This window comes from Apteryx rowi, unplaced genomic scaffold, assembly GCF_003343035.1.
Source record: "Apteryx rowi isolate R43461 unplaced genomic scaffold, aptRow1 scaffold_50, whole genome shotgun sequence".
NCBI lineage: Eukaryota > Metazoa > Chordata > Aves > Apterygiformes > Apterygidae > Apteryx > Apteryx rowi.
Window position 1 is genome coordinate 1,800,296 of NW_020450761.1, and position 26,346 is coordinate 1,826,641.

At 35.9% G+C, this 26,346-nt stretch overlaps 1 protein-coding gene across 5 annotated transcripts in view; it reads left to right on the forward strand.

Annotated features, from left to right (window-relative positions):
* Nucleotides 1-26,346, forward strand: part of ATP9B (ATPase phospholipid transporting 9B (putative)) — a 180,387-nt gene that overhangs the window by 34,140 nt on the left and 119,901 nt on the right. For all 5 annotated transcript variants that reach the window (XR_003255779.1, XM_026079780.1, XM_026079781.1 and 2 more), the window contains 2 exons: nt 7,169-7,227; nt 15,196-15,247. Coding sequence is in view for 4 of the 5 variants with exons in the window: in XM_026079780.1 (XP_025935565.1) it covers nt 7,169-7,227; nt 15,196-15,247 (111 nt within the window). In the remaining variant the exon portion in view is untranslated. The remainder of the gene's footprint in view (nt 1-7,168; nt 7,228-15,195; nt 15,248-26,346) is intronic.

A 26,346-nucleotide genomic window follows, 5' to 3' on the forward strand; every position in this document is an offset into this window, starting at 1 on the left:
AATTGGCCTGTAGAGAGCAGTAACTTGTTAAAAGAGAAGTTTAAAAAAAGGCTTTATTAAAAAAAAAAAGGGGGGGGAGAGTGTTTACAAAAAGTGAATAGTCAGTTTTTACCCACAAAGGTGTATGATTACTTTGACTTTCTCATTTTTTTGTGTCAGTGCCATGGTAAATTCATACTTGGCCTTTTTTTGAAGGCAGTGATATTCTACAGAACTAAAGATTCAAGATCACTGCTTAAAATGAAGTCTGAATTACATACTATGGTGTGATGACTGAGATAATATTTTGAGGTGTGGCCACTTTTAATAATGAAAACATTATTACAATCAACACTCAAAATTAAGCAGTACTAAAAATTACCATAAATACATACATAAAGAGTAGAGTAGAACAGGCTATATTCTTTTTGCCCAGTTTTTGTAATAAATCTTTCATAATAAAGGATTCTGAAACTTAAAGGCCTCATTTTGAAGCAAAGAATGGAACTTATTATTACAATAAAATTGGACCATGGCTTTTACAGGATTTGAGAAGAATTTAGAAATTTATCTGGGCAAATAAAATAATCCACTACTACACCTTGGCAAACTATTTTCATAAATAACTTCCCTTATAACCAATCAAATTTTTAATATTGGCAGTGTTCTTCAAGTGGAAAAATTCAGTTTGACTTACTGTGCAAAGCTACAGGCTAATGGTTTGGAGAAAGAGGTCTTTGTTACTTATGAATGAACAAACTTGATACTGATTTAATTAAAAGCCTGAAAATCAATGCTACTCTTAAGAGTCACTTTTCAGGGCAGAACTGCACTTTATGCCTGTGTTGCATCTTTCTTTTTTCTCTAGCAATTTTATGACTTGTGTAGGTTTTACAGCCTTTTCTTTGAAGTAAAGATGGAGAAACTGACATACAGAGAGGTTAAGCAGGTTGCCTTTGCCCAAATGAGATGGTAGGAAAACTAAAAGCTATGAATATTCAGTGTTACCCTTGGCTTAATTGTACCATTTAAACTCTCATTTTTATTTTATGTAATCACTTGTTAGTTGTTTTGCAGAATTGTTTGCTATGGGGAGTCTACAATTGGGTATTTACAGCAAAGAAGCTACAGTGATTTGAATTGTGGTTAATTACTTCTATAAAGATAATGTGGGTGGGCTGATCCATAAGTTGTAATCTTTTTATACAGTGCTGCAATAGATTAAAACCAGGAAATACTTGACTACCTAGCAGTGTTGTCTTTCTAAAGAGTCATTCTTAGTTTAAGGTGCCCTCAAACACGTAAAGTATGTGAATGCTGTCTTATGACCTGCATGTGGCCGGTTGTAAGAAATACCGGCTTTTTGAAGATGGTGGTCTCCCCTTAAGAGCTCTTGAAATCTTAGAACTTCTTTTTAGTAAAACAAGATCTTGCATTGGTTTTTGCCCTAATAAGTAAGACTCAAATTTTTTATAATTGCAAGCTCTTCTGAGTGGAAAATCAGGGGAGAAAGGGACTTAAGCTTTAAGTGTCACTTAATTTTACTTTAAGCAGCAGTGCCCAGCCTAATGTTAACAGACTAATTCCGATCCATGGCATGTCCAGTGCTATACAATTTTCTATTTGACATATAACGTGGAAAAATTCAGTTTTCAATCATTCCTTGATTGATTTGCTGTATGTAACTTTGCACTTGTCAAGAAGGTGGACCTGCTGTATGTTAAATCTGAATGGTTCTACTTTTCAGCACTTTGTGGCAAGTGATGAAACATGCCATTCAGTAAATAAATAAAATGAGGAGAGCAGTGGATGTTGTCTACCTGGACTTCAGTAATGCTTTTGACACTGTCTCCCATAACATCCTCATAGGCAAGTTGATAAAGTACAGGCTTAGATGAGCAGACAGTGTGGAAGATTGAGAAGTGGCTGAATGGCAGAGCTCAGAGGGTTGTGATCAGTGATGCAAAGTCTATTTGGAGGCCTGTAGCTAGCAGTGTCCCCCAGGGGTCAGTACTAGGTCCAGTATTGTTCAACTTCATCAGTGATCTGGATGAAGGGACAGAGGACACCCTCAGCAAGTTTACTGATGATACCAAACTGGGAGGAGTGGCTGATACACCAGAGGGCTGTACTGACATTCAGAGGGACCTCAACAAGCTGGAGAGATGAGCGGAGGGGAACCTCATGAAGTTCAATAAAGCGAAGGGCAGGGTCCTGCACCTAGGGAGGAATAACCCCATGCACCAGTACAGGCTGGAGGCTGACCTGCTGGAAAGCAGCTCTGTGGAAAAGGACCTGGAAGTCCTGGTGGACACCAAGTCGACCATGAGGCAGCAATGTGCCCTTGTGGCCAAGAAGGCCAATGGTCTCCTGGGCTGCATTGGGAAGAACATTGCCAGCAGGTCGAGGGAGGTGATCTTCCCCCTCTACTCAGCCCTGGTGAGGCCACATCTGGAGTACTGTGCCCAGTTCTGGGCTCCCTAATACAAGAGAGACATGGAGCTACTGGAGCAAGTCCAGCAAAGGGCTACTAAGATGATAAAGGGATTGGAGCATCTGTTGTGTGAGGAAAGGCTGAGAGAGCTGGGACTCTTCAGCCTGGAGAAGACTGAGGGGGAATCTTCTCAGTGTGTTTAAATATCTGAAGGGAGGGTGTAAAGAGGCTGGGGCCAGACTCTTTTCAATGATGCCCAGTGATAGGATGAGAGGCAATGGGCACAAAATGAAACACAGGAAGGTCTGTCTGAACCTCAGGAAAAACTATTTTTCCTGTGAGGGTGACTGAGCACTGGAACAGATTGCACAGAGAGATTGTGGAGTCTCCTTCCTTGGAGATATTCAGAAGCCATCTGGACACAGTTCTGTGCTCTAGGTGACCCTGTTTGGGGTTGGACTAGATGATCTCCAGAGATCCCTTCCAACCTCAACCATTCTGTGGTTCTGTAATACTGGAATGTTTTGTGAGCAAGTTGATTAAGAGCACCTGTCTCCTTGTCCTTCCTGTGAATAGTCTTTCTTGTCTGCTTTCTTAGATTATGGTGTTAAATCTCTTAAATTGTTCAGTGTATGATGGACTCTGCTGTCTGAATTGTTTTATCAAGATGTTTGTTGCAAAGTCTGCTTTCTTCTGCATCACAAGGTCTGCAAAACCTTAACCTGCATACTGACTAAAAGCTGTCCATTAAGGTTGGAGGATGGAAGGATATCTGCCTGTAGGATTGAAATGATCTAGCTATTAAAGATCCTTTAAGTTTATTTGCCTTTTCATATTAAGAGCAGCTCACCTGCATATCCTGTTGCAGAGCACAGAAACTGCAATGCAAAAATATTCTTAGGGCAGAGCATGCAGTTCTGGAAGCACTTGTTTTTTCTTTCTATTTGCTTGGATTCCTAAGGAATCTTAATACTTTTGGAGCATCTTCTAGGCTTGTGATCGTAGCTGTGACCAATTCAGTGCCTCCAAAAAACACTGATTGTTAGGTAACAGAATTAACTCAAGCTAATGAAGATGTTATCTCTTTCATCAAGCTGCCAAAAGCCCATTGGATAATCAAGCTGTAAAACAATTTTAACTTTTATCATTATTCCTGAAGTTGGCAACCCTGCTTCCAGTGAACCTTTACTATCTAGGTTTACCCATTCACAGCTCTGCTTTGAAGTGGGAGGATCAAGAAGAAAACAACTATAATAGTCAGAACTGTGAATTGCGGAAGAGACATGCATCTATCCCTTTGTGTCAGAATTTTTAAGACAACTCAAGGTATTATGTATAAGAAACCGTATAATACCAAGTTAAATGGAGTTGCAAAATGCTCCTCTCAGAAGTTACTGTTCTTTTGGGAATTACACTCAAGTATGAGAGATGCTTGGGGTTTTTTTTCGAAAAAAAAAAAAAAAAAGTGGGGGGGACAAAGTCCTTTCTGATATACTGCATACTCGCACTTTGTTTACTTCATTTCTTAAGTTTTTATGCGAAATATTTGTTAGCACATGAAATATTTTTTAGTTTTTGAAATGATTTCAATTCACTTCAAAAGTCTTTATCTTGTGAGTATAATGAATTGCAATAGACACATTTCAGTGTTCTAGTTCTGCATAATTCTGTATGTTGCTTTAGGCAAAAGCCTTGCGCCTTGGTGGACTATAAAGTCTGGATGCGCAGCCACTTCTGACAGCTTTGGACTTTTTATTGGTAATTACACAGATGGTGAAGAGTTTTGCTATTGAGATGTTTTTAGAGGAAAAAATAGTTTACAAAAATAATTTATGCAATGAATAACATTCAGTGTTTTTTCTCCTCTAAATGTGTCTTCGCTAAGACACAGTATTGCGTTATTTTAATGTTCTCTGAAATGGTATCTAATGATTCTCATTTCTGCTAGACTAAAGAAAAGTGTTATTTGTTGACGTTTCAAAATTTTAAACTACTTTTTGAATTACTGGCACATTTTACTGTTTATTTTTTAATGGGATGTGTCCTGTCTACCATTCAGATTCGCTGTAGAAGTAATTGTCTTGTATGTCACAGGAAAACTTTGCAAACTTTCTCAAACTATGGCCAGAAAAAGCTATTACTTACTTCACCATATGCAAGGATATATAGGATGTTCCAACAAAGTATTTTATGGTGTAATAATGAAGGTATTCTGTAGTGCTAGGCTAATTTGGGGTTAAACTAAGTCACCTAAAAAACAGGTGAATGATTTGAAATGTGACACTCACAATTCCCAGGACTACTGGACTGAGTACAAGCAAAGATGCTGCGGACTCCAGACTTTACACTAGTCTTTGCTTTTTCTCTGCCTTGCACAGTGTCACAAATGAATGTTCTACCTTCTCGTGACATCTGAGGCTTAGTCACTTTTGATCCTTATTATAGTCACTTGAATGTGACTGTGGAGAATTCAGTAGTTTAAATGGATAAAATCATTAGTGGTGGCATTTGATTAGTATCTCTAGATGTTTTTGGTCATCGGTGACTGTGTAGGTGGCATAGATCTGAGATTTAACACAGCTGTCACTTGAATTTCTGTGATTATTACTATAATCAGTTCAGTGACTCTGCCACAGAAACAGATGAAATGATGGAAATTGTAGGAAAGGAATGGAAAAAAAACCCTGAAAATGCTATGCTTTTGAGGAAGTTTACAGACTTAGTGCAATGTTTACTTTGCTTTCTGTGTTTCAGTATATGCTACTCACTTCTGGTCAAAACTTGAATTTATGAAGAGAATTCACAGGCTAGTACAGTTAAGCAGATTGAATATATTGATTCAGTATGAGACTGTTTTAGTGATTGATCTTTAGTGCTAGTTATTTCAGATAAAAATTATTGTGAGGTGGACACTAACTTAATTTCCATCATAGTTATCTTGAAATTCCTACAGAGCACTGCCAGTGTTTCTTGCTACAGGTTTTTGCTCAGGTCTTCTGTTGCTCCCTTCACTCTCCCAAATGTGGTGGTGTGGGGTTGAGAGCCTGAATGAAGATAAGATGATTATTTTTTTTTTTTATTAATGGAGATGAAGTGTGTTTGGCAACTAAAAACTTGAACTAGTATGAAAGATTATTATCAAGAACAAAGACTGGCTTTCAGAAATAATTGTGCAGTCAGTCCAAGCCAAAGTTCTGATTCTCCTCTGACATATTTTCCAGATTTTGGAAGTGCTAATGTCATGGAAAATATATTAAAAATCAGTTATAGAAATACACTTATTAACTAGACTGAATTAAACTTAAAACCACTGTTATGTTTGCATGAAATACATGATTTAAAGAGCAAGCTCTGAAAATATGTAATCAAAATCTCACCAAATTCTTATGCTTATGTTCAGATTTAGTCAAATGTAGTAAGATTCATGTCAACTGCCTGATCCCTTTTCATTGAGAGTTAAAATAAGGAGGATTGGTGGATTTGGAACCTAATTTAGTTTTGTTTTTATAGTTGATACAATTTTGAGAAATAAAATAATATGCAGTAACAATCTGCTGTTCATAATACTTCTGATTAAACTCCTAATCAATGGTTTTTTATGTGGGTCTTTTGTTCTAATTCATTTAGTCTGGTTTTTGTTTTGAACCCTAGTACTTTACCATGTTTTGACAGTTACCTACTGATACCTGCTGTTCAGATCCTTGCTGATGAGAATCATGATAGTGCTTCTGATGAGGAAGAGCAAATATTTTTTAAGGGTATATGTTTCAGCTTGTCAGGCTGAGTAAATGTGTATGTTTATATCCAGAGTTAAATTTAAGTTTACCACTTGTTATATTTTGAAAGGGGATATTAGTATATCATGACTTGTAGTTTGTCTACATGCTCTTCTTTTTTTTTTTCTTTTTTTTAACTTAGGGAAGCAATATTTTTTGGAGTTTTAGCAAGTTCCTGGGACTAGAATCCTTAAATTCTAAGGAGACCAACAATAACTTGTTTTGTGACCTTCGGCAGTAGCTTAACCTCTCTGTCTCAGTTTTTCGATCCATCAAATAAGAATATTAAAACTTAACTGTGCAGAACATACAGAATTTAAATTGATACACAGGTGCTGCGTACGTTTTCAAATATGAGTTGTTCACAGCAGTTACTGAATGGGCAGCTCTAGAGAGCTTTCTAAAATGAAACCCCCAGGTCTTTTTTCTAACTTTAGAGAGTAGCTAACTTTTCCACTATGATTGCCAATAAGTGTCAGTCAGTGCCACTTACACCAGTAACTTGTTGTGGCCAAATAAAACTACCTGTTGGTAACTGGGCTGTGACTAACAACTCACATCTGTTAGAGCACTCCATGAGAGTAAGTTTAACAACTCTTGACTACTCAGAGTTAGAAGTGCTGTCTTGATTTGAAAGACTTCTTTTCTTCAATTGTGCAACGGTATCATTGATACTATAGGTCAGACTCAAATATCTTGTAGTAAAGTAAAATTGAAGTAATGTAAAAGTATTTGTAATACTTTTACAATAGCCAACATGTTGAAAAAATATGCTTTTTGAACTGTTGAATTATTTAGTCAAACAGATGACAGCTATTTATTAATGTGTTCTTCAAAGATCCATTTTGTATAAATTGTAATATTTTCACTAAACAACACCTTTAAATATAACTTACATTCTCAGGTTTATATTCTTGTGACTCTTTATTAATGTCTGCCTAAGCTGATTACATTTCTTCTTCTTCTTTTTTTTTTTAAGGTAAAGTGCAAGTTAAGAGTTCAGACATACAAGTTGGAGACCTCATCATAGTGGAAAAGGTTGATGCTTTTTAAATATATTTTAGAGACTAAATTATTATCGTGCTAATTATTTTCTGAAGAAAAGTATACTGAAGTACTTATCTGTGAAGTACGAACCACTTACCAGTGTATTAGTTCAGTCTTATTTGAGAATCTTCAAGGAAGCTTACTTCTTTTTGGATTTAATTATAAGCTTAATTGAATGTAAATATTTATATTTTACAAATTAGTATATGCTTACATTTATGTAATGAAGGGAATACAATCAATGAAATTCGCTGGCTTGTGCTGTGGTAGATGTTCTAAGCTGTCTGATTATGGATACTTTCTTCTGATGTTCACATCTGTGCTTTTCTGTGTGTGAAGCCTTCATGGAGAGGTTATATTAAAAAAGCTTTCTAGTTATTCTGATTGCAGATGTTGAGCGAGAGCTGTGAACTTTCTCTTTTCTTCTGTATTAGTATTGTAATAAGGACAGTGCTTATTTCAGTTGATTTGTTTTTTAGTAAATGATTTTGGGAAAACTCATCTATAACAGATGCAAGTTCAAGCTCTGTTCTTGTTCCTGTAATAGAAGAATATATGTATGGACTAGATGTGCAGTTTTTTGTTCCATACTATACTGCAGTTTATTTGGCTTTCTTGTGTGCTAAGAAGTTATTGAGACCTTGAAAGTCAAGTTAGTTTTTGTGTTGGAGGAAGCTATTTTTGTACAAGTTCATTCGGGAAGGGTGACCAACTTTCTAGATGCCAACAAGTAATTCCCATCATGCTTTTTATCAACAGTCAATCCCTCGAGATACTAGAAAGAGGTACCTCAAGTTGAAACTTGTATCTGCTGCTTCATTTGAGGTGTTGTATGGCAAGTTGCAGTCTGGTAGAAGAATCCTTAGTGAAACCTGATTAGTGACTAGACTTTTCTAAACTTCTTGGTGGGATTTACTCCTGTTTCCTGATGTAGCAGAGTAAATTACTTTTCATAAAGGAGAAATCCTTCAGCAAAAATGCCCTGTTGATTTATTTCATGCTGCCTCACTTGTTAACACCTTTCCTTTTTCTTTGGTATTTCACTCATGATTTGCTAGTGGATAGACATTATTTTCCTCAGCCACATGGGAGAAATCTCTTCTGTTTGGGGGAAAACTTCTGTTTCCTTCTTTTCTTTCTTCTGTAGTTCAAAGAAAAAAAAAACATATACCCAAGTCTCATTTGGTTTGCTGCTCTCAACTTAAAATAGATTTTATTTTAGTGTATTTTGTGCTATTTCTTGCTTTTGTTTGCTACCTGTATTGATGCCTTTTTGGGCTGCTGTCTGCAGGATTTACAAGCGTAGATGAGATTACCGCTAATGTGTCCACCCTCCACACCTGAATTGTCTTACTCCTTGCTATTTTAGAGTACAGGCGGAGCTAGTTTACAGCTGTCAGTTGCCCATATTCCTTATCTTCTAGGAGACTGAGAATAAACAAGACAAGATGCCAGTTGGCTTTGATTTTGATTAGAAAACTTCTTASGGCTTTGGTAATCTCCAAACCTGAAACTAATTATTGTATATGCTATAGGAAAGACTCTAGTGGCCACATAGGTAATCTGCCTTCACTGAAATTTACGGAAAACCATTAGCTTGTGAATTATGCTGGAATTGAGAAAGTTGGAATTACTTTGGGGATCAATCTGTCTTGTGTAAGGTAGATAATTAGCATCTATTTCAGCTTTATTTACAGCAGCTTACAGATAATACTTTGAGTAGCTGAAGTTTCTAATGAAAAAATGGTAAGGATTTAGGGAAATAATGTGTAGAATTCTTTTTGATGAAGACTTTACTCAGGTATGTCAGTAAGATGCACGAGCTGCATGCACAGTAACTGAATGCTGCATTTCAGCCTCAAGCTCCTTTCCTCTCTGTCCCACACCTTTTCTTTATCATGGCCTAACTGTGTGTGCCTTCAGACTAATGAAATTAAATGTTTTCCTCTTCTATTGAGAAGTGTATTTTGTTGAAATAAGCAGTTTTCAATTTCAGAGTATGACTCTTAAGCCAAAGAACCATTGGGGTGTGAAGTGTTCAATTGCTCACTCTAATGGCAAAAGAACAAGTTAACATTGTATTTGACTGGAAGATGCATCAACAGCATTTCCGCAGTGAAATTAATGACTCATTTGAGATGAAGATCTATATGTTAACTCATGACTGCTCACAAATACTAATAACTTAAGTGAAAAACTTTTTCTATATTTAAGCCTTGAAAGTCCTCTGATTTTTATAGGCCTGGTTTATTGCAGAACAGCTCTAAGTGTCTGCAGAGGAGTTGAAACAGTTTCGCACTGAATAATGTATCTGTTGTTTCCTTAACTGAAAAGTTACTAATGCACTAATACTAAGGTAGGAAAAGGGCTGAGTAGAAGAAAATATTACCTATTTTTAAAAGCCAAAAGATGTTTGTCATCTGGAAAACACCTCCCCCCACCCCCTTGTCCCAAGCATATGTGCTGCTTTCTAGCTCTTTAATCTCCTTGGCTTTTGTTAAGGTACATTTTTGTTTACTTGTGGGTTCGTAAGTAAAAGATGTGTGTAGTGTTTCTCAATAAGGTAACTGAAGGGATGAGTTGATGAGTTAAGATATTGTTATTTAGTCACTGTAGCTTATTGATAGTTTGAAACACCTTTTGAAGATGTGAAGAGTGTAAAATTTAAGAAATAGTGTTTAAGAGCATGCAGAACAGTAATGCTTTGTCTTCAAATTTGGAGAGCTTCTCTTGGGCAGCAGCATGGGGACACAACTGTTTTTTAATCTCAAACATAAAGTGAAATAGAACCAATATTTGTAAGGCTTGTGATTATTGTTAACTTGCAGTATTGCGCAGTACACAGACACAAATTGAACTGTGAACTGCACTTTCCATTTCCAACTCGGAAGCCAGCAAGAATATTTTAGTCAATGAGAACAATACTTGGTTCACTGTATGTGGCAAAAGAGAAGACAGGAAATGCAAGGCGTTGAGAATCTGTACTTTATTGGCAGCGCAATTGGAAGACTAAATAGAGAGTTGGGGGGAATTTATATAAAGAAAGATTTTATGATAATACCATGAGAGAAATGAAGTAATTTGGTAGCTTTTAGAAATATTATTTTTTAAGTGAATAATGTAGCCTATATTGCAGGGAAGTATAAATGTATTTGAGGTTTAATGTTTGTGGGTTACCTTGCTTTTCAATCTGGCCAGTTTAGGTAGTATACTATGGTGGTGTGGAGCTTACTGTGGGAAACCAGAAGTTGGGGAAATACATAACTTGTGTTGACCATCATCTCTTTATAGTTAGATCTGTAGAAATGAGTCTGCAGCATAGGCAAACAGAGAAATGGAAGTGCTCCTTCCCTGGAGTCTAATTCTACTTAGACATAACTCAAGCAAAACAATATATTCAAGCCATTTTCATGACTTATATATTCAAATTTCAGTGTGTATCATAAACTTCTAGCTCCATCTCCATGGTAATTGCCATCACGTACTTTGTTCATGGATTTCTGAATGTTCAAAGTTGTATATGTTACCATTTTAACTTGTTTCAGTTTGATAAATATGGCGTGAGAGGGGTAACACGATTGATATATTGCTGCTGTTCCTCTGTGATGATGTACAGTAGAACTTTAACACCTCACTATGGAGGAAATAAAGACTTTTGTGGCACACTTGCCATCTGTTTGTGTGTAGTCACTCTTTTATAATGACTAGGTATCAAGTACTACATCGTTACAAGGGAATCTTTGCTCTGCAGTGTCAGCAGTGATAGTGACAAAGTTTTTGTGGTATCTACTACTTCTGCAGTACCTTTCTGCCTACTTCCAAAATATGGAAAACCTGATGAAGAAAGAGGTGTCTGTCTAAAATACTGGACGTCTTTCCTTAAAGAGAAAGTAAAGACAAGACTCTGTCTCTAGCCTGTGTTGCTTGGAAGAAGACATTCAGATATTTTTATTCATAAAAGAGAATTTGTTATTTTACAAGAAGAAAAACAAGTAGAGAGAACACATTAAAAAGACATAAAATCAAGATGCATTTTGCTATTAGAATGTGAAAATGATCCCATGACTAATTTCAGTCATTCTCCCCAATTTTATTTCAGTCAGGTCTAGAGACTTGATTCTTGGATAGTAAATACCAGGTAAACTTCTCATGCACTGAATAGAAAACATGCATTCTTCATGGAAGTTGGTAATGACTTATCAAAACTGATAATTCATTCTGATGCTAAAACATCTATTTAATTCTATATAGGATTGTTAAGTCATTACTTTGGCAAAATTTACGGGGGAGGGGTCTGTTAAATGTTTAGCTTGTTTGTGAGTAACTGAAGTTTGTAGGCATGAAGCCAGTAACCTCAAACTTGTGTAATGGTTTTACATCGGAACTGGCAGGAAAGCTGCAGAAATGTATAGCTAATCTATATAAAGACTGTATATCTGTTTATTTGTTACTGTCATTTAAAGAAAGACTTAATTTTGAATTGGCATTTTTCCTTCCTCTTTGTTTTTTGATGGTGTATAAATAGTAATGTATATTATTAAGGTTAACCTTTTTTGCAGTTTTTTCCCAATCTGAACATGGGATGTTCCTAGCTGAGTCTGGGCTCATAATAAATAATAAACTTCAGTACATGTCTAATTTTTTCTGTTGGATGGCAAGATTCCAAAAATGCTGTATCAGCTGCAATGGCAGGTGAACAGCCCCTTCAAGGTGCGTACTGTTGACATTCAGACAAGCACATGGATTTTTTTTTAACTCTTCATGCTTTTAGAAATAAATGGGAATTGCTACAAATCATGAAATATCCATTCTTGAAAATGCAGGGGGTTTTTTTAGTTATGAGTAGGAATTTTTGCTGGCAGCATAGAAGTTTTTAGATAAATGAGAACATAGATCTATCTTCCAGTGCTTCCAGACTTGCTCAATTTTTCCAGCTGTTCTTGTTTCTTTAAGATAAAAGAAGCAATGATCGGTTCTACTTCCTGATCTACTATTTCCGTAGACTTTCACTTCCCTCCTCTACTGGCCTTCTCATAGATAGATAATAGAGTTAGTTTTTGCAGTCCTACTTCCAAGCCAGTGTCCTCGAGAGTATGTTACAAGGAAGTGGACAAGAGACGCGTCTTCCAGATTTTTGGAGTTAAAACATCTTATTTTGAAAACTGAGCCCACATAACACAATCTGGTGATTTACTCTATCAGATATATTCAATCACACTACTCCAAGTGATGTTCTTGTGATTGCATGCTACTCTGGGAAGAATTCTCTGGAGTTATTAAAATCTTCACCTACTGTTAAAACATTCACAATATCCAAGTTGTTTTATGATCAGAAATAGTATTGCTATATGAGACTGACTTCTCCAGAATCAAGGCAAATGTTAGTGTACAGCATTGTGTATGGAAGAAGCATCAATTTGTTAAATGTTGTTGTCTGGTGTAAATATACACTTATTCTCCATTACTAGTGAGACAATAAGAATTTTTTTCACCATCTGCACTAATTTTTATGGATAGTCAAGCACGGTATTTTGAAGGTCTCAAACTCCATCAAGACTAAGTGAAGTGTCATACAAAGCAGTGCTTGCTTATCTTGCCCGATTGTGTAGCTTCAGCTGTGGGTTGTGTTGTAGGTTTATTTACTTGTAGGATTTTTTTCTATAACATGCAGTGATGAAGGGGATCTGATGCTTTCCAAAAAAAAAAAAAAAAAGAAGAAGAAAAAAAAAAGAAAAAAAAGTGTGGGATTTCAAATCAAACCAGATTCAGAATGGTGAGTTCTTTACAGTTAAGAGAAGTTTCACATCCTTAAATATAGAGATGGAGGACTGACTTGGGGATGGGGGAAGGATGGCAAACATTCCCAGCACTCTGTGTGGGTCTTTATTCCTTTTTTGAATGGTTGTTTACCAATGGTGTCATCTAGGCTGTTGCCTAGATTCCTGTTGGGCTAAGTAGGTTCAGAGCTGCCACATGCTGAACTTGAGGATATTAATTTTTATATACATATGCACATACATATACATACACACACATGTATTTAAAATATACATATGTATAAATTATAATTTAATTTCATGAAAAGCTCAGTTTTGAGCCCATTACACTTCTCTGATAGTTATGACTTCTCAGGGTTATTAGAAAGATGTGTGTTTGATAGAGTGAATCAGTGTACTTGCTGAATTCTGAATTTGTTAGGCTAGACATTCCATTACTTAGTATCTTGAATAGAAGTTTTCAGGTTAGTTTGGTCCCATCTTCATTGCTGTTTCTTCTATTTAAAATAACTAGACAGCTTCCTATAGCTGGTAGCTTATCCACAAAATAGAGCCACAACTGCATTACTATAACTGAATTTTGCCATTGATAATTGAAGTGTGAAATGTAAAATAGTTGTATGAAGTTTTGAAATGCTTATACACTGAATACATTTAACTTTTTATTTTGACTAGCAAATTCATTCAGATTTATTTTAAAGGCCAACCCCCCTTGAGGTTAATGTATGCCATGCAATGGGCTTGATATGCCGTGTGTGGTGTGTATATATATTTATATATATWTWTTTTTTTCTTCTCCCTTCCCTTCTTACTTCAAGCAGGCAGTTGATCTCTTCAAAAATAAAAGATGAGCCATGGCTATTCAGTGGCTTTCAGGGCCGTATAAACAAGTGTGCCTCTAATTCTTAAATGGAGGTACCTTCTGTGTGAAAAATGTCAATTGTTCTAAGTAAAACTTAATGTGTTAAAGCCTCTGGGCAAGTAATTTTAAATGAATATTGGGAAATATATTTTAGTGTTAAACTAATGAAGCCATTGCTAATCCCCTGAGATTTCTTACTCAGTTAAAGGTAGTCTGTAAGGGAAAACCAAAAGAATCTGTGTGTTCTGCTTCAGGTTCAAAAAATAAATAATGCGGCATACTGGCTGTAAGATGCGTGGCAGGAAACTTGCTACACAAAATTCAGTACTGTATCTTTTCCCATTGCTCTTCCCAGTATTCACTCTGGTCCCCATCAGCTTAGTCTGTCACTACTTTAACTTTCCAGTCCTATGTCTATTTTAGGCTTTTGCCTGTTAATTATTTTTACTTGCCTCAGTTTTTCATTCTTAAACCCGATGTTGGCAATGTGCAACTGTGAGGTGGTAGCTGCCCTGTGCACAAGAGATGGGAGAGCTAGGATTTGGGTAGCTGTATGGCGAATAGTGTGTGTGTGTGTGTGTGGTGGGGGGTGGCATTTAATCTGGGAAGGCTTAGATTGGCCTATGTTCAGCAAAAAATTGAAAACATGATTTGTTACAGGTAGTTACATACTTGAAGGGGAAAGAGCAGAACAGGCATGCAACTGTACCTGACCATGCCTCTGTCTATGCCCTATGTACTGAGAAAAAAATGCTATTCACTTTTGCCTTTGTAAAGGAGAGGTTTGTAAACATATAAAACAGGAAAGTACTATATCCAGCCTCCCTGTCTGCTCTGTGTATGTGTATGTAGGGAGAGAGGAGAGGATGTCAGGGAATACTCATACTTGGTATGCACAGCGGGTGCAATTTAAATGCCAAGATAGATGTTTTAAATTTCACCATTTGGTCTATTATCTGTGCCAACTAAGTGTTGGGGTTTTGCTCTTTAAAATTATTTTCTTTTAAGGATTTCAATTAGATGTTTACATTTCTTGTCAGAAAACAATAGTTCAAGAATGTAAATCTGTCAATTCTTCAGACATTTGAGATTCACTTTTAAACAGAATCTGAAAGGATTAGCTGTTGTTTGCTTATTGTATAATTTTTTGAAAATATTGATTTCTGAATTGCAAATGCTGAATGTAAAGTACTTTGATAAATCCTATTTTAATTGAGTTTCAATCCAAGTGTGACCTTTTAGTGACTGATCTTACTGGACATTTGATTGGAATTCTTTTTTTTCTTAAAAAAAATTACTTTTTTCTCCTCCTCTCCTCAGAATCAACGAATCCCATCTGACATGGTGTTTCTCAGAACATCGGAAAAAACTGGTACGTTTTGATGTTTGTGATTGGTTACATGATAACTTAATGGTTGCAGTGAAGTTTTAGAGAGTGCATTGTGGCCAGTTTGAAGTGGTCAAATAGACTGATGATATAAAATCCATCTTTGCTCTCTAATTAATGGAAGCGTATCCTTGTATGAGCCGTCCAGTRTGTCTGGACTGTAAAACAAAGAAAATCTTACCAGGAACAGAAGATTAAAGATAAGTTCCTCTAAAGAGAGATTCTTTGTTATAAATTGATACAATGAAACTTKTAGGCAAAACTAATATTGATAAAGACTGTTTTAGTACATTTAAAGAAATATATATTTGTTTAATATGACTTGATAGTATTTTTAATTATTTGTGACTACCATTAGTTATGCTGATTATATTGCAGCACACATTGAAATATTTGATTCTACTGCAGTTACTAAATTGAAAGTAACTGAAATCTGATCCTACTAATGTGTGTTTATAATGATTTTAAAATTCTATAAAAGTGTTCTAAGTATTTTTTAGAATAACTTTAAAAAGCTTGCTGAAAAATAATACTGCCTCCTTGGGTAGTCAAAAAAAGCACTTTCCTTGAGGAGGAGGAATAAAGTACTTTTCATTAGTTATATTTCTCGTAATGTGGTGGCAGTTTAGTACTCTTAGTCTTTGAGCAACAAGCATCTCCTTTATAGGAACCCTAGATGTTACAGTTGTTTTATTTGAAGTTTAGAAGCGACTACTTGGATGACCCCCATGCAGCTCATTTGAGTTCTCCCCTTTATATTATTGTATCTCTTCAGACTGTGAAGAACTGCCTGGTATTTGTAGGACAGCTCTAAATTTCACAAAGCTAAGAGCTGTAACACTGGAGAACACTGTGTTAGTAATACTGAGTATCTCAACTCTGGCACTGGAGTCCTATCAGCTATATTTCAGATAGAAGGCCAAATTTGCAGATTAGGCTTCTCCGCCTTGTTTCATGGGTGCGGATGGCTGTTGGGGTGAGTGATGATACTTACAAGAGAAGACAGAAATATTTCTGATAGCCCACAGAACATTACTAGAGCTACATATTTGCTAAAAGAAAGAGAATTACTGTGTGGTCAGTGTGTCATAGTAATGACTTTCAAATGCTGTTTAGAGACACTAGATCAACTGTGAGTGGTCTGGGCTGACAAAGTTTCGTGATAGTCTGTATATTATCTCCATCTAGGTTGACCACCATCTGCTTCAGAATATGTGGGGTTTTCATTTTATTCCTTCCCACAGTGCCTTAATGTCTTAAAATGCATCATGCTTCTGACAACCCAAAGCTGTTGGATCCAGCATGATTCAAAATGGATTGATTGATGCTTCCTTTTGAGCTACTTGGAGTGTCATCTTTTTTCCACTTACCCATCAATGATTTCAACAGAAAACACACCTGCTTAAAAAAGTGAAAAGTAGGAGGACCTATGCCCCTGTAGAAGGATTACCTTAAACTAGGTTATCTGCATGCAGTGCGTAAGTGGTAAAAGGTCAAAGTGCTTTGATCCAAAGTCTCCTAGTCTTTACTAGCTGTACTGGATTATAGGATTAGATATCCAGACACTTGGAAGAAATTACATACATACTCCTGCTGGAGTGGACTGACTGGTAATTTCTTTGAATGATGTGCCTGTAGTAGAAATGCCTAGGTAACTCAACATGTAACATTGCATCATGTTTGCTGCTGTAGAAATATCAAGAGCTGTTTATCTGTAAAGAGTTGTCCTTAATTAAGATCCTTGCAGCAATTTACATCAGATGCATTGTCACTGCTGGAGTAAACGAACACAATGAAACAGCTGCTAACCTTGCAAAAGCAGAAGTTCTTCAATGTTATGTTTTTACCTATCTACTCTGTGGCATGCTTTCCTCCCTGTTAATTCTTAAATTCCTGGATTCTGCAGGAAAGCATGTAAGAAACTGCAGTCTGCCTTCCTCCTGATACTGTTAGTTAAAGGATGGGGAACAGACTAGAGTGTGTGTGGTGGGAAATCCCTATATCAAAAGTGTGTGAAGAAAAACATTTTTTGAAAGTAAAATAGTTTAAGTCCATTTCAGTAGTCAGCTTTGTTAGAATGTTATAATCAAAATTTTCCTTTAAGAGACTCCAGAGCAGTAATTTGATATCTAGAAAATAAAACAACTTTTATCATATTGTAACAACGTTTATCATATTGTAACAATATGCTTTCTATAATAGGTTAAAAAGATGCTTGTAAACACTTTGAAAGAGTTGTTTACCTATTAGGAAGAGGTTCAATATGACATACAGTGAGTGAAGAGCAAATTAAGTAAAATCTTCTGGTATAAATTGTTTTACATACACTTCTGCTGCAGAAGAAAAGTGTTTTTTTAGCACTGATGGAGATTCACTTTCTATCAACAAGCAACAGTTTAACTAGTTATACTGGTGTTGCACTTAAATGTCAGTAATTGTGTTTGGCTAAAGAGTGAATTTTTTTTTCCTGGATGTTACAGTTTTGACTCATTTATGTTGTAATTTATATTTGGCACTTTAAATACTTTGTAGAACACTTTAGTTTTTGCATGGTTTTGTTCTATAGGTAACTTTATCTTCTGTGCAATAAAACAGTTTACATTTTATAGATTTGTAGTAGCAATATTATACTTAAAGCAAAGAGTTTTTGAACTGATTCTTAAATCTCCATTTGTTTTTTTCCCTCTGGAAGCTTCTTTTTGGGGAAGGTACTATTTCCCCTTTTTAGTACTTATACTACCTATTAATGTTCTCTGCAGTACTGCAGTATTCTGCATCTTCAGTCAAAAAAAGCAGTTTGTATTATAAATGAGTAGCTTACAAAGTTCAACCTAAAACTATTCTAGTTTCTTTTCATATAAATGTGGTACCATGGAAGAAATGAGTCAGTGGCATGTGCTTGTTCTCCTCTTGTTTTCCTTCCCTCCCTCCCCAAATGCACCTTTAGGAATGCAGGATTTTTTAGGACACTTTCAACTCTACAGAGCAGAAGCTGAATTCAAGGACATCAAGCCTAATGGCTTGTTTTGATTAAAAAACTGAATTCTTTCTAGGTGTCTTTTTATGACTTAGCACATGGCTTTATCAGATCCATTTTAGCTAGAATATCTTCAAGTAATACTTGATTTCTGAGGTAATGACGTGATGCTAATTATATAGATGTATCTTATTTCTAAGATTACCTTTTTTATATTAGGCTTTTACAAAAATTAGTCTAAAGGCAAATGTAGAAGGGTTTTTTCTTTTGTATTCATCCTTGACAGTCCATAAAGTTGGTATTCCTGTCTTCATGAATGGAGGCACCTAGATGGCTGTTTGAGTTTAGGGTTAGGATTACTTCCCAAGGAGGGGGAGGAAAAAAATCCCTCCTCAGATCTGAATTCTTTACTGCTGTCAGGCTTCCATTATAACAGAAGTTTTCACAAGTTTTCTAATGACTTCCAAAACAAAGAAAAAGTGGAGGCATTTTTAAGAGTAAAACCTCTGCAATAACTTCTTGGTTTTTTAAATATTTAAAAAGGGGTGGGGGGGAAGGTTAAAGCAGAATCTTATGTTTTCAATCATTATACATGGCAGAGATGACAAGCAATTTTGGAGACCTATCAGCCTTTCACCAGATTAAAGGCAAATGTTTGTGCTGAGCTGGCTGCAAAAGATGGTTTAAAGGTTTTCTTAATTTGGTGTATCAGCAGGCTTTATGCCAAAACAACCAAATACCGAAGTGGAAAGCTGTTATACAAATGTAGGCAGGATCTATGTTACGCCAATAGAAAGCTTCCTCACTAGAATTGAATAGAGGTGGGGTTTTGTGGATTTGGGTTTTTGTTTGTTTGTTTTCCCCTCCTATTGCTTGCCATGTGCTCTACATTATATTTCTCTATGCAGTCTCAGTCACAGATCAAAAGTTATGCAAGATGTTCCAAACATCATGGTATAGCTTTCTCATTGTCCAAAGGAAGTGCCAACTGAAGCATGTATTAGTGACTCCATTTTTATTGGAGTATTATTAAAGATACTGTCTTTGAAATTTTTCTTCTGTATTTTGGAGACAATGATAAACTCTTCCCTTCTTTAAACTAAAATTATTGACCTCGTTCAGTTATGCATTGTGTTGGTGAGTACATGCTTTTGTTTGGTGACCTGTTTCTGATACAGTGAGATTTAATAACAATAACACAGCTACAGTGTCAAAAGACAATGAATGAAGCTTAATTTTTTTTTTTCTTACGAACTTTTCATTTACCCTCCCCCAGTGCCTTTAGATTCTTATTATTCACTGGGCAAAAGCTGACATATGCAGTGGCTGGTTCTGAGCTAAGTACATGCTGATTTTTTGCTAGTAAACAAGTCAAAGTGCAGATGCCTGCTGGAGCTAACATGTTGGCCTCTTTCTTGCTCATGTGGATCTTAACCTCATTTTTCACAAAAGTTATAGGAACTGTGTATTCTTTAGATATTTGTTCTGCCATAATTGGTTGAAATTGGCCAACAAGTTTAAAGTTATTGGGAGAAAGATGGCCTGACAGAATGGTGTTGTATGTGGAGATAAGGCTAAATGGGTTATTTGCTAAAGCCTCTGCGGCTGGAAGAGCCAAGGGCATGTGTCATGTTCCATCAACACTAGGACTGGGAAGAACCATGTGTGTTCTGTGCTACTGCTGACTCCTAAGGCCTTATGACAGCATGACTCATCACAACACTGCTATGATACTGTTCTTTGTCAGTAGCCTCTCAGGAGGATAAGGATTAGTCTTAGTTAAACCCTTCTTTTTGTTCCTGAGGCCCTTATCATACAGAGGTGTGTTTCTGATGGTATGAAAGGAGAGCTGGCTTTTCTTCTCAGCCTTCCCTGATAGAAACTGAACTTCCAAAGGACAAAGTGGAAGTGCTTTTACTGGTCTACTTCAACTTCTTCATCCTTGATACTTGAACCTCGTACACCTGGCTTTTGCAGAGTTGGGATTTTTGGCAGTGATGTGATGCTATACAGAGTGAAAGCCACTGCTTCTGAAAAAAGTAATTTTCCCAAGAGTCACAATATTGTATTGAGATATTCCTCCTCTAGCAAACTTGGAGCTGAGAAAACTAAAGTCTACTGAAATACGGTCCACAAATAAATTTTACTGCATCAGCTGCTATAGACTTCTTAGCACCCTCCAAATTGGCAAAGATTTTGTTTCTAGAGTTTGCCCCAGCGATACCAAGAGCGATTCCCGCTGGCTGCTCAGTCTCACTGATCACAAGATAGCACTCCAGGAACTGCAGGCTTGTTATATTTCAAGGTGCGTGTCTTTACCTACTGACTGTAATTGGCTGCTGTCTTTTTCTTTTTTAACTTTTTATTTTTTTATTTTGAATCTCTTCCAGGAACCTGACTGTTTACCTTTGTCTTACTTAGAGGTTCAACCTAGCCCTGATTTCATCACATATATTTCCTTACTGGGGCAGTGTGTTGAATAAAACCTAACCAGCAACAACCAAATGGCATGAGTGTCTTCCCAGCAGCTGAAAGCCAAGAATTCTAGTCTGTACATAATTTAGTGTGTTCTTTTCATGGATTTTCTCATTGAAAATGTATTTTTAAAATATTCTAAAAGTTCTGTCATGCATGAATCATTATCAGAACATTTTCTTAGTTTTACATCTTTAATTGTTATTTATAGACGTTTACTGGTCTGGACGTTCCAACCTGAATGTATGTTACTGCTATAGCTGTCAATGGAAGTAGTAGGGAAATCATTTACAAATTTTCACAAATTCTTTTGGTCGTGAAGAATCTTTCATTCCTGGAAGGATAATGTCAGTTGCACAATTAAAACAGCTATAACTTGTATTTTTCAGGCCTGTGTTACATTGCTCTGGTTTTGCCTATGTGAGTGCTTGGGGTGGTGTCTCCCCCATTTCATCAATCAGTTTCTTGAAGTTCATTTATGAAACGGGTATATTTACTGAAACATTAATTATTAGTCACAAACATGTTTATATTTTTCAGAATTGTAGCAAAGCCCAATCTTGTTGTTGTTAAAACTTCTAGTTAAGGTTTCAGTTTTTTTTTTTTTTTTTTTTTTAGTTAGAATTACTTTAACAATAATGGTATGAATAAAACATTAGAATAAAGAACAGGAAAATCATTTTTCTTTTATGGCTTGGTCTGCTCTTCATTTCTGAAGGACTACAACTGTCTAAGCTGTGATGGGTTTTCACAATTAATTTTAATTATTTTTATTGACATAAAGCATGGGAATACCAGTACAGGCTATCTCGTCATTCATATAGTTTGATTTCCTGTTAGTAGAAACTCCAAGTGAGCTAGTAAGTACATACTGCAGAATCTACCTTTTCAAAATAATTACACTGATTTACATTAAAGAGTATTTATGCAAATGGTGAATAGGTAAGCCTTTCTTCACAAAAAGTATTGTGCTTGCATGTATTTTATCTCGCTTCTTTAAAAGATCTAGTTTTGCATGTCTGAAAGTTCAAGTAGTATTAAAACACTTTTGCATTAATATTAAAACCCAAATTCACTGCAAGTAAAAATATAATAAAGGAGATGTAAATAGTATCTATTCTGGAATTAGTGATCTACAAGCAGAGGCTAAGTGTTTATCTGGGCACCCGCTTATTCTGGAAATTCAGATATTTGAAAATGAAACTGGAAGGAAAAACGTCAGTTTGGAATTTGGTTGTGCAACTTATATGTCCCTTTTTGTCTCTATATAGAACCAACTACCATAGAATAAGACAACTGGAAGAGATGCATTTATCACACATTCTGGAATTTTCTATTATGTTTAGAAAACATGCATTATAAAACCTACCTGTCTGGGAAGTAAAATGCTTTGAAAATTTATTGCTACAGAAAATGACAAATGACTGGAGTTAAGTTGTGCACATATGGCCAGATAAAATTTTATCTTAAGGGCATGAGTAGCTGCCAACGATCTGTCCAAACTACTTTAATGTGTTTTTATATTTCAGATCCTATTCTGTTTTTAACATTCTTTTTAACTCGGGCTTCAAATGTTTTGATATCTGTTTTAAGCCACTGAGTAGTATTGATTCTATTTGAAGAGCTACTCTTAAGATATAGTCAAATAATATGAACTCATACCTACCACTTTGGTTATTATGAGGTGGAAGAAAGAGGTCTCAGCAGGCATTAACCTACTAATGGTGTTGCTCTAAATGTATTATTGATGTAACATTGCACAGTAAAAATGTTATTAGAAGATATAGTTTCATATTTAATTCCTTAATTCTTTTCTATATATACTTGAGTGACTTGCACAATGTGCACATTTTATTTGATTTGAAATCATCAGTAACAAATAAATGTTTTACCATTTACATATTAAAAAAAACATTAATAGCAAGACTGATAAGAGTTGAAAAAGCTTCTTTCTCTGCTCTGTATGGTAAGGAGGGTGTACATTGTGTTAGGCACAGATTTGCCTGTGCCCATTGTCCGGTGGTAGTGCGTTCTCAGAATTCTGGGAATTTGGCAGCTTGGCCAGGGTAGCAGTCTGAATATCTTGAAATCCCAAACAAATGTTGACTTGAGAGTTGCATTCTTTGTGTGTACAGGAACTGTACAATCTGTTTTGAAATACAGCAGCTCTATTTGTGAAAGCCTCTGACAGATGACATGATTATAGTAGTAGACCCCTGTCCCTTTTATGGACCACAGTAGCTACAGCTCCTCTGTATTTGGGTACACAAAGATACTAAAACTTCAGCTCCACAATCCTGCAGTAAGTTAATGTTAAAAATGAAGAAAAAAAGGGTCCCACTTGAATAAATCTTTGTGGGAATAATTACTTTATCATTTTCACTCTGGATTTTTTTGTTTTAGCTACTGTAGTTACTAGAACTTGTAAAAACTCTTACTTCCTTTTAGAGAAATTAAATCAATTACGTACAGAAAAATGTAACTTTCTTTAAACCATAGTTATGTTCCTGTTGAAAATAATGTCTCATATTCTACTGTCCTCCAGGTGGTGCCCATATTGAGTGAAACTGTAGTGTGAAAAATCATATGAGCATAGGTACCAGTTATTGTGAAATAACTTCCTTACATATGAACTGTAATATGCAGATGTATAAACTGATGTTACAGTAATATTTCTGGAGTCTTTAATATATATGCACAGTGGTTGTGCGCAAATTCTGCATTTATCAAAGTGGAACAGAATTTCCTTATTCTTCTAAAATAAATATCTTTTAGCACTTTTTGAATATGACATCTTCAGTTGGATTCATGTAATCTGTTTGCCTCTAAAAGCTCTTTTAAACTCCAAGTTTTTTGTTGTTGTTTTTTTAAAAAGGCTTTCATTGCCCTCAGTGTTTCAGGGTGGGGTTTTTTTTGTTGTTCCATTGCCCCATTAATCAATTTGATCATAATTTTAATCACATTTTATTTCAGTGTAACTAATGTTTTGTATTAAACATATGAGTTTTAAAATGGGGCAGATGGATGTGAATTTGGTATGTTCATCTTTGAAACTGTAGTAATGGCACTTGAAACCAAGCTGGCTGGTGATGCTCTTAACAGGAGAGACGATCAAAAAGTTGTTGGAGAAACTGCATTCAAATCTATTTTGCTTTCAAAGTGACTAGATGAATAATATGGCAGGAATACTTTAAATTTTGCGCTTCTCTGAGTCTGATTGGAACTTGACTAGTTAGGGAACCATTCAGGAACTGTTTGCACAGTAATGTTTTAGTGGTTTAAATGAGTCCCTGTTTAACAGACTTCTAAACTAACCTTTTTGTAGGGATCAGAGCCTGAAATGAAGACTGAACTAACCTATTAGAAATGGGCATCTAATTCAAGGGTGTTCATTTGTGGAACAGCACCAGGATAGTAGTTTATCACTTTGTCCCTCTGTTTTTGGGGAAGACATCTTCATTTGTAGGATGGGAGGAGTAATTTATAGTTGTGTATATGTGATTATTACTTCTAGCGGTAGCCATTTTGTACTCAGTCTTTTATTTTTGTATAATTCACTGCCTCTAGCATGCCTTTTGGGCTTTGGCTGAAAGAAGGATAAGGCTATGGCTTAATGAATTTTTTATTAAGAATCCTTCCCCACTTGTGGGAGGCAGCTTAGAAAACAATGTTAGCTGGAAGTAAGGATGATCAAAGCTGGCCTCAGAGGCAGGGCAGGCAACAACACAGTGAACAAGCTATATGTATATTTATACTTGCTAGGCTGTAGATATGTGGAAAGGCTTTGAAAATAAAGGCTAAGAAAGATTAGTCTTGTAGGAGAGGAATGTAAGTAATGGGGGGGACTTAGCAAAAATTGGTGTCATTAGAGCATTAATTAGGTAGAGATTTGGCTGCATTTTGAAAGCAAATCATACAGCCTGATATTATATGCCCTTATAGAAATGGCTCTACTAGCTTACCTGTAAACATTATCTCAATATTTTCTTTGAAACAATCGGAAAAAGTCTCTTGATGGTCCTCATCCGTGTTACGAAAAAGGAATTTCTGTATAGCCTCTGAAGTTCTGATTATTAGGCCTAACAAAGAATGAGTTGACCTTGCAGTAGTTTTAAAGCTGTCTCACTAAAAATTTAAAGAACATCAAATCATGCAATCTGGTTCTGGCTTTCATGGGAGCATGGGATGTGTCTGGATTGTGACTGCAAGTGGGATGGAAGCTTGTGTAGACTTGAACTAACTTTGTGTAGCAAGTTTGTTCTTCGGTGGCAGAGAACCTAAGGTGGAACGAGCCACTGTATAATGAGTACCCAGCTGCTGAGGACACGGGAATCTCTGTACAAGTACTAAGGTCCATGTTGCCACACCATCATTGCTCTTAATTTCATTTATGCTCAATAAATACTTAGCTCAAATATTTAATTGCTTCTCTTACAGTTCTGATTGCAGGAGTAGAGCATACAGACTTGAGCTCCTGATTACAAACTTACCCAGGAACACTGTTTTTATAAGTAAGGTGTACAAGCTATAGTCTTAGGAAGTAAACTCACTGATTTTTTTTTTTTTTTTACTGCAGTAAGAAGTCATCTTTTTTATGTGTAGTTCCTTTTGAAAATGTGGCCTAGAGTTTTTAGAACAAATAGTCATCAAATTTAGCGAAAAATGAAACTCTATATTCCACAGGGGTTTCTCCTCCTCTGTATTGTCATTCCACCTGGCTGTAGCTGGGCCTCAGACTGCCATTACTGATGCTAGTTCAGTCAATATTTTCTTATCAGAAGTCTATGAAGAAGCCTTTTACTAAAGAGAGTTTTTGTATACTTTTATCTTTTAGTTGCATTGTTCAGAGTTCTACAGATAATATATGATGTCACTTTGCCTTATTGTTTTTGATTTAAAAATAAATTGGTAAACCTTAAWTCCTTTTCCTTACTATATGAGTTCCACTTGTTTTCAAACTTAAACTGCAAAGTGAGTTGTCGAGATGAACGAAGCTCCAAATGATCAATTGTTTAGATTAATCCTGAACCTGGTTGCTTCCTGTGTATGACAGAGTCTTCTCCATGAATTCTAATGTTCTATAAACTATAATTTATCCACCTTTCAGTATGAGCAGATGTACAGTAATATTCACCTTAATCGAAACAAAATCCGTATACTTTCTGCTATTAATACATTTAAACAGAGGAATTGGTTGTTTACAGTAATTCATAGGGTGATATCATGGTCTCACAGAAGTCTGTCACTCAGAATCTTCATGTCTTTAGTGTTTCACTGAATTCCCCTTTGAGGTCTACAGTGAAGTTGCTCTTTCATCTTGTTAGTCTAAGTCTGCTGTCTACAGGACCACATAGGTCAGCACAAGCTAACAACTCGTGTGCTTGCTCTCCCTCACTGTATGTATTTCCCATCTTCTGTTAAACTCCAGACTGCTGCAGCTATATTGTGACAAAGAGCCAAACTAGTTGGATTAAAGCTAACTTTTATATGTTTTGCTGGTGACTGAATCAAGTGCAGGAAGACTGAGAAATTAAATTCATTCAAATGCAGATGATTCATGTGACGTTTTGACCTCTCCAGTGCTCTGTTTTGTTTTTTTGTATAAGAAATGTTTTTCTGTTTGTTTGTTTTT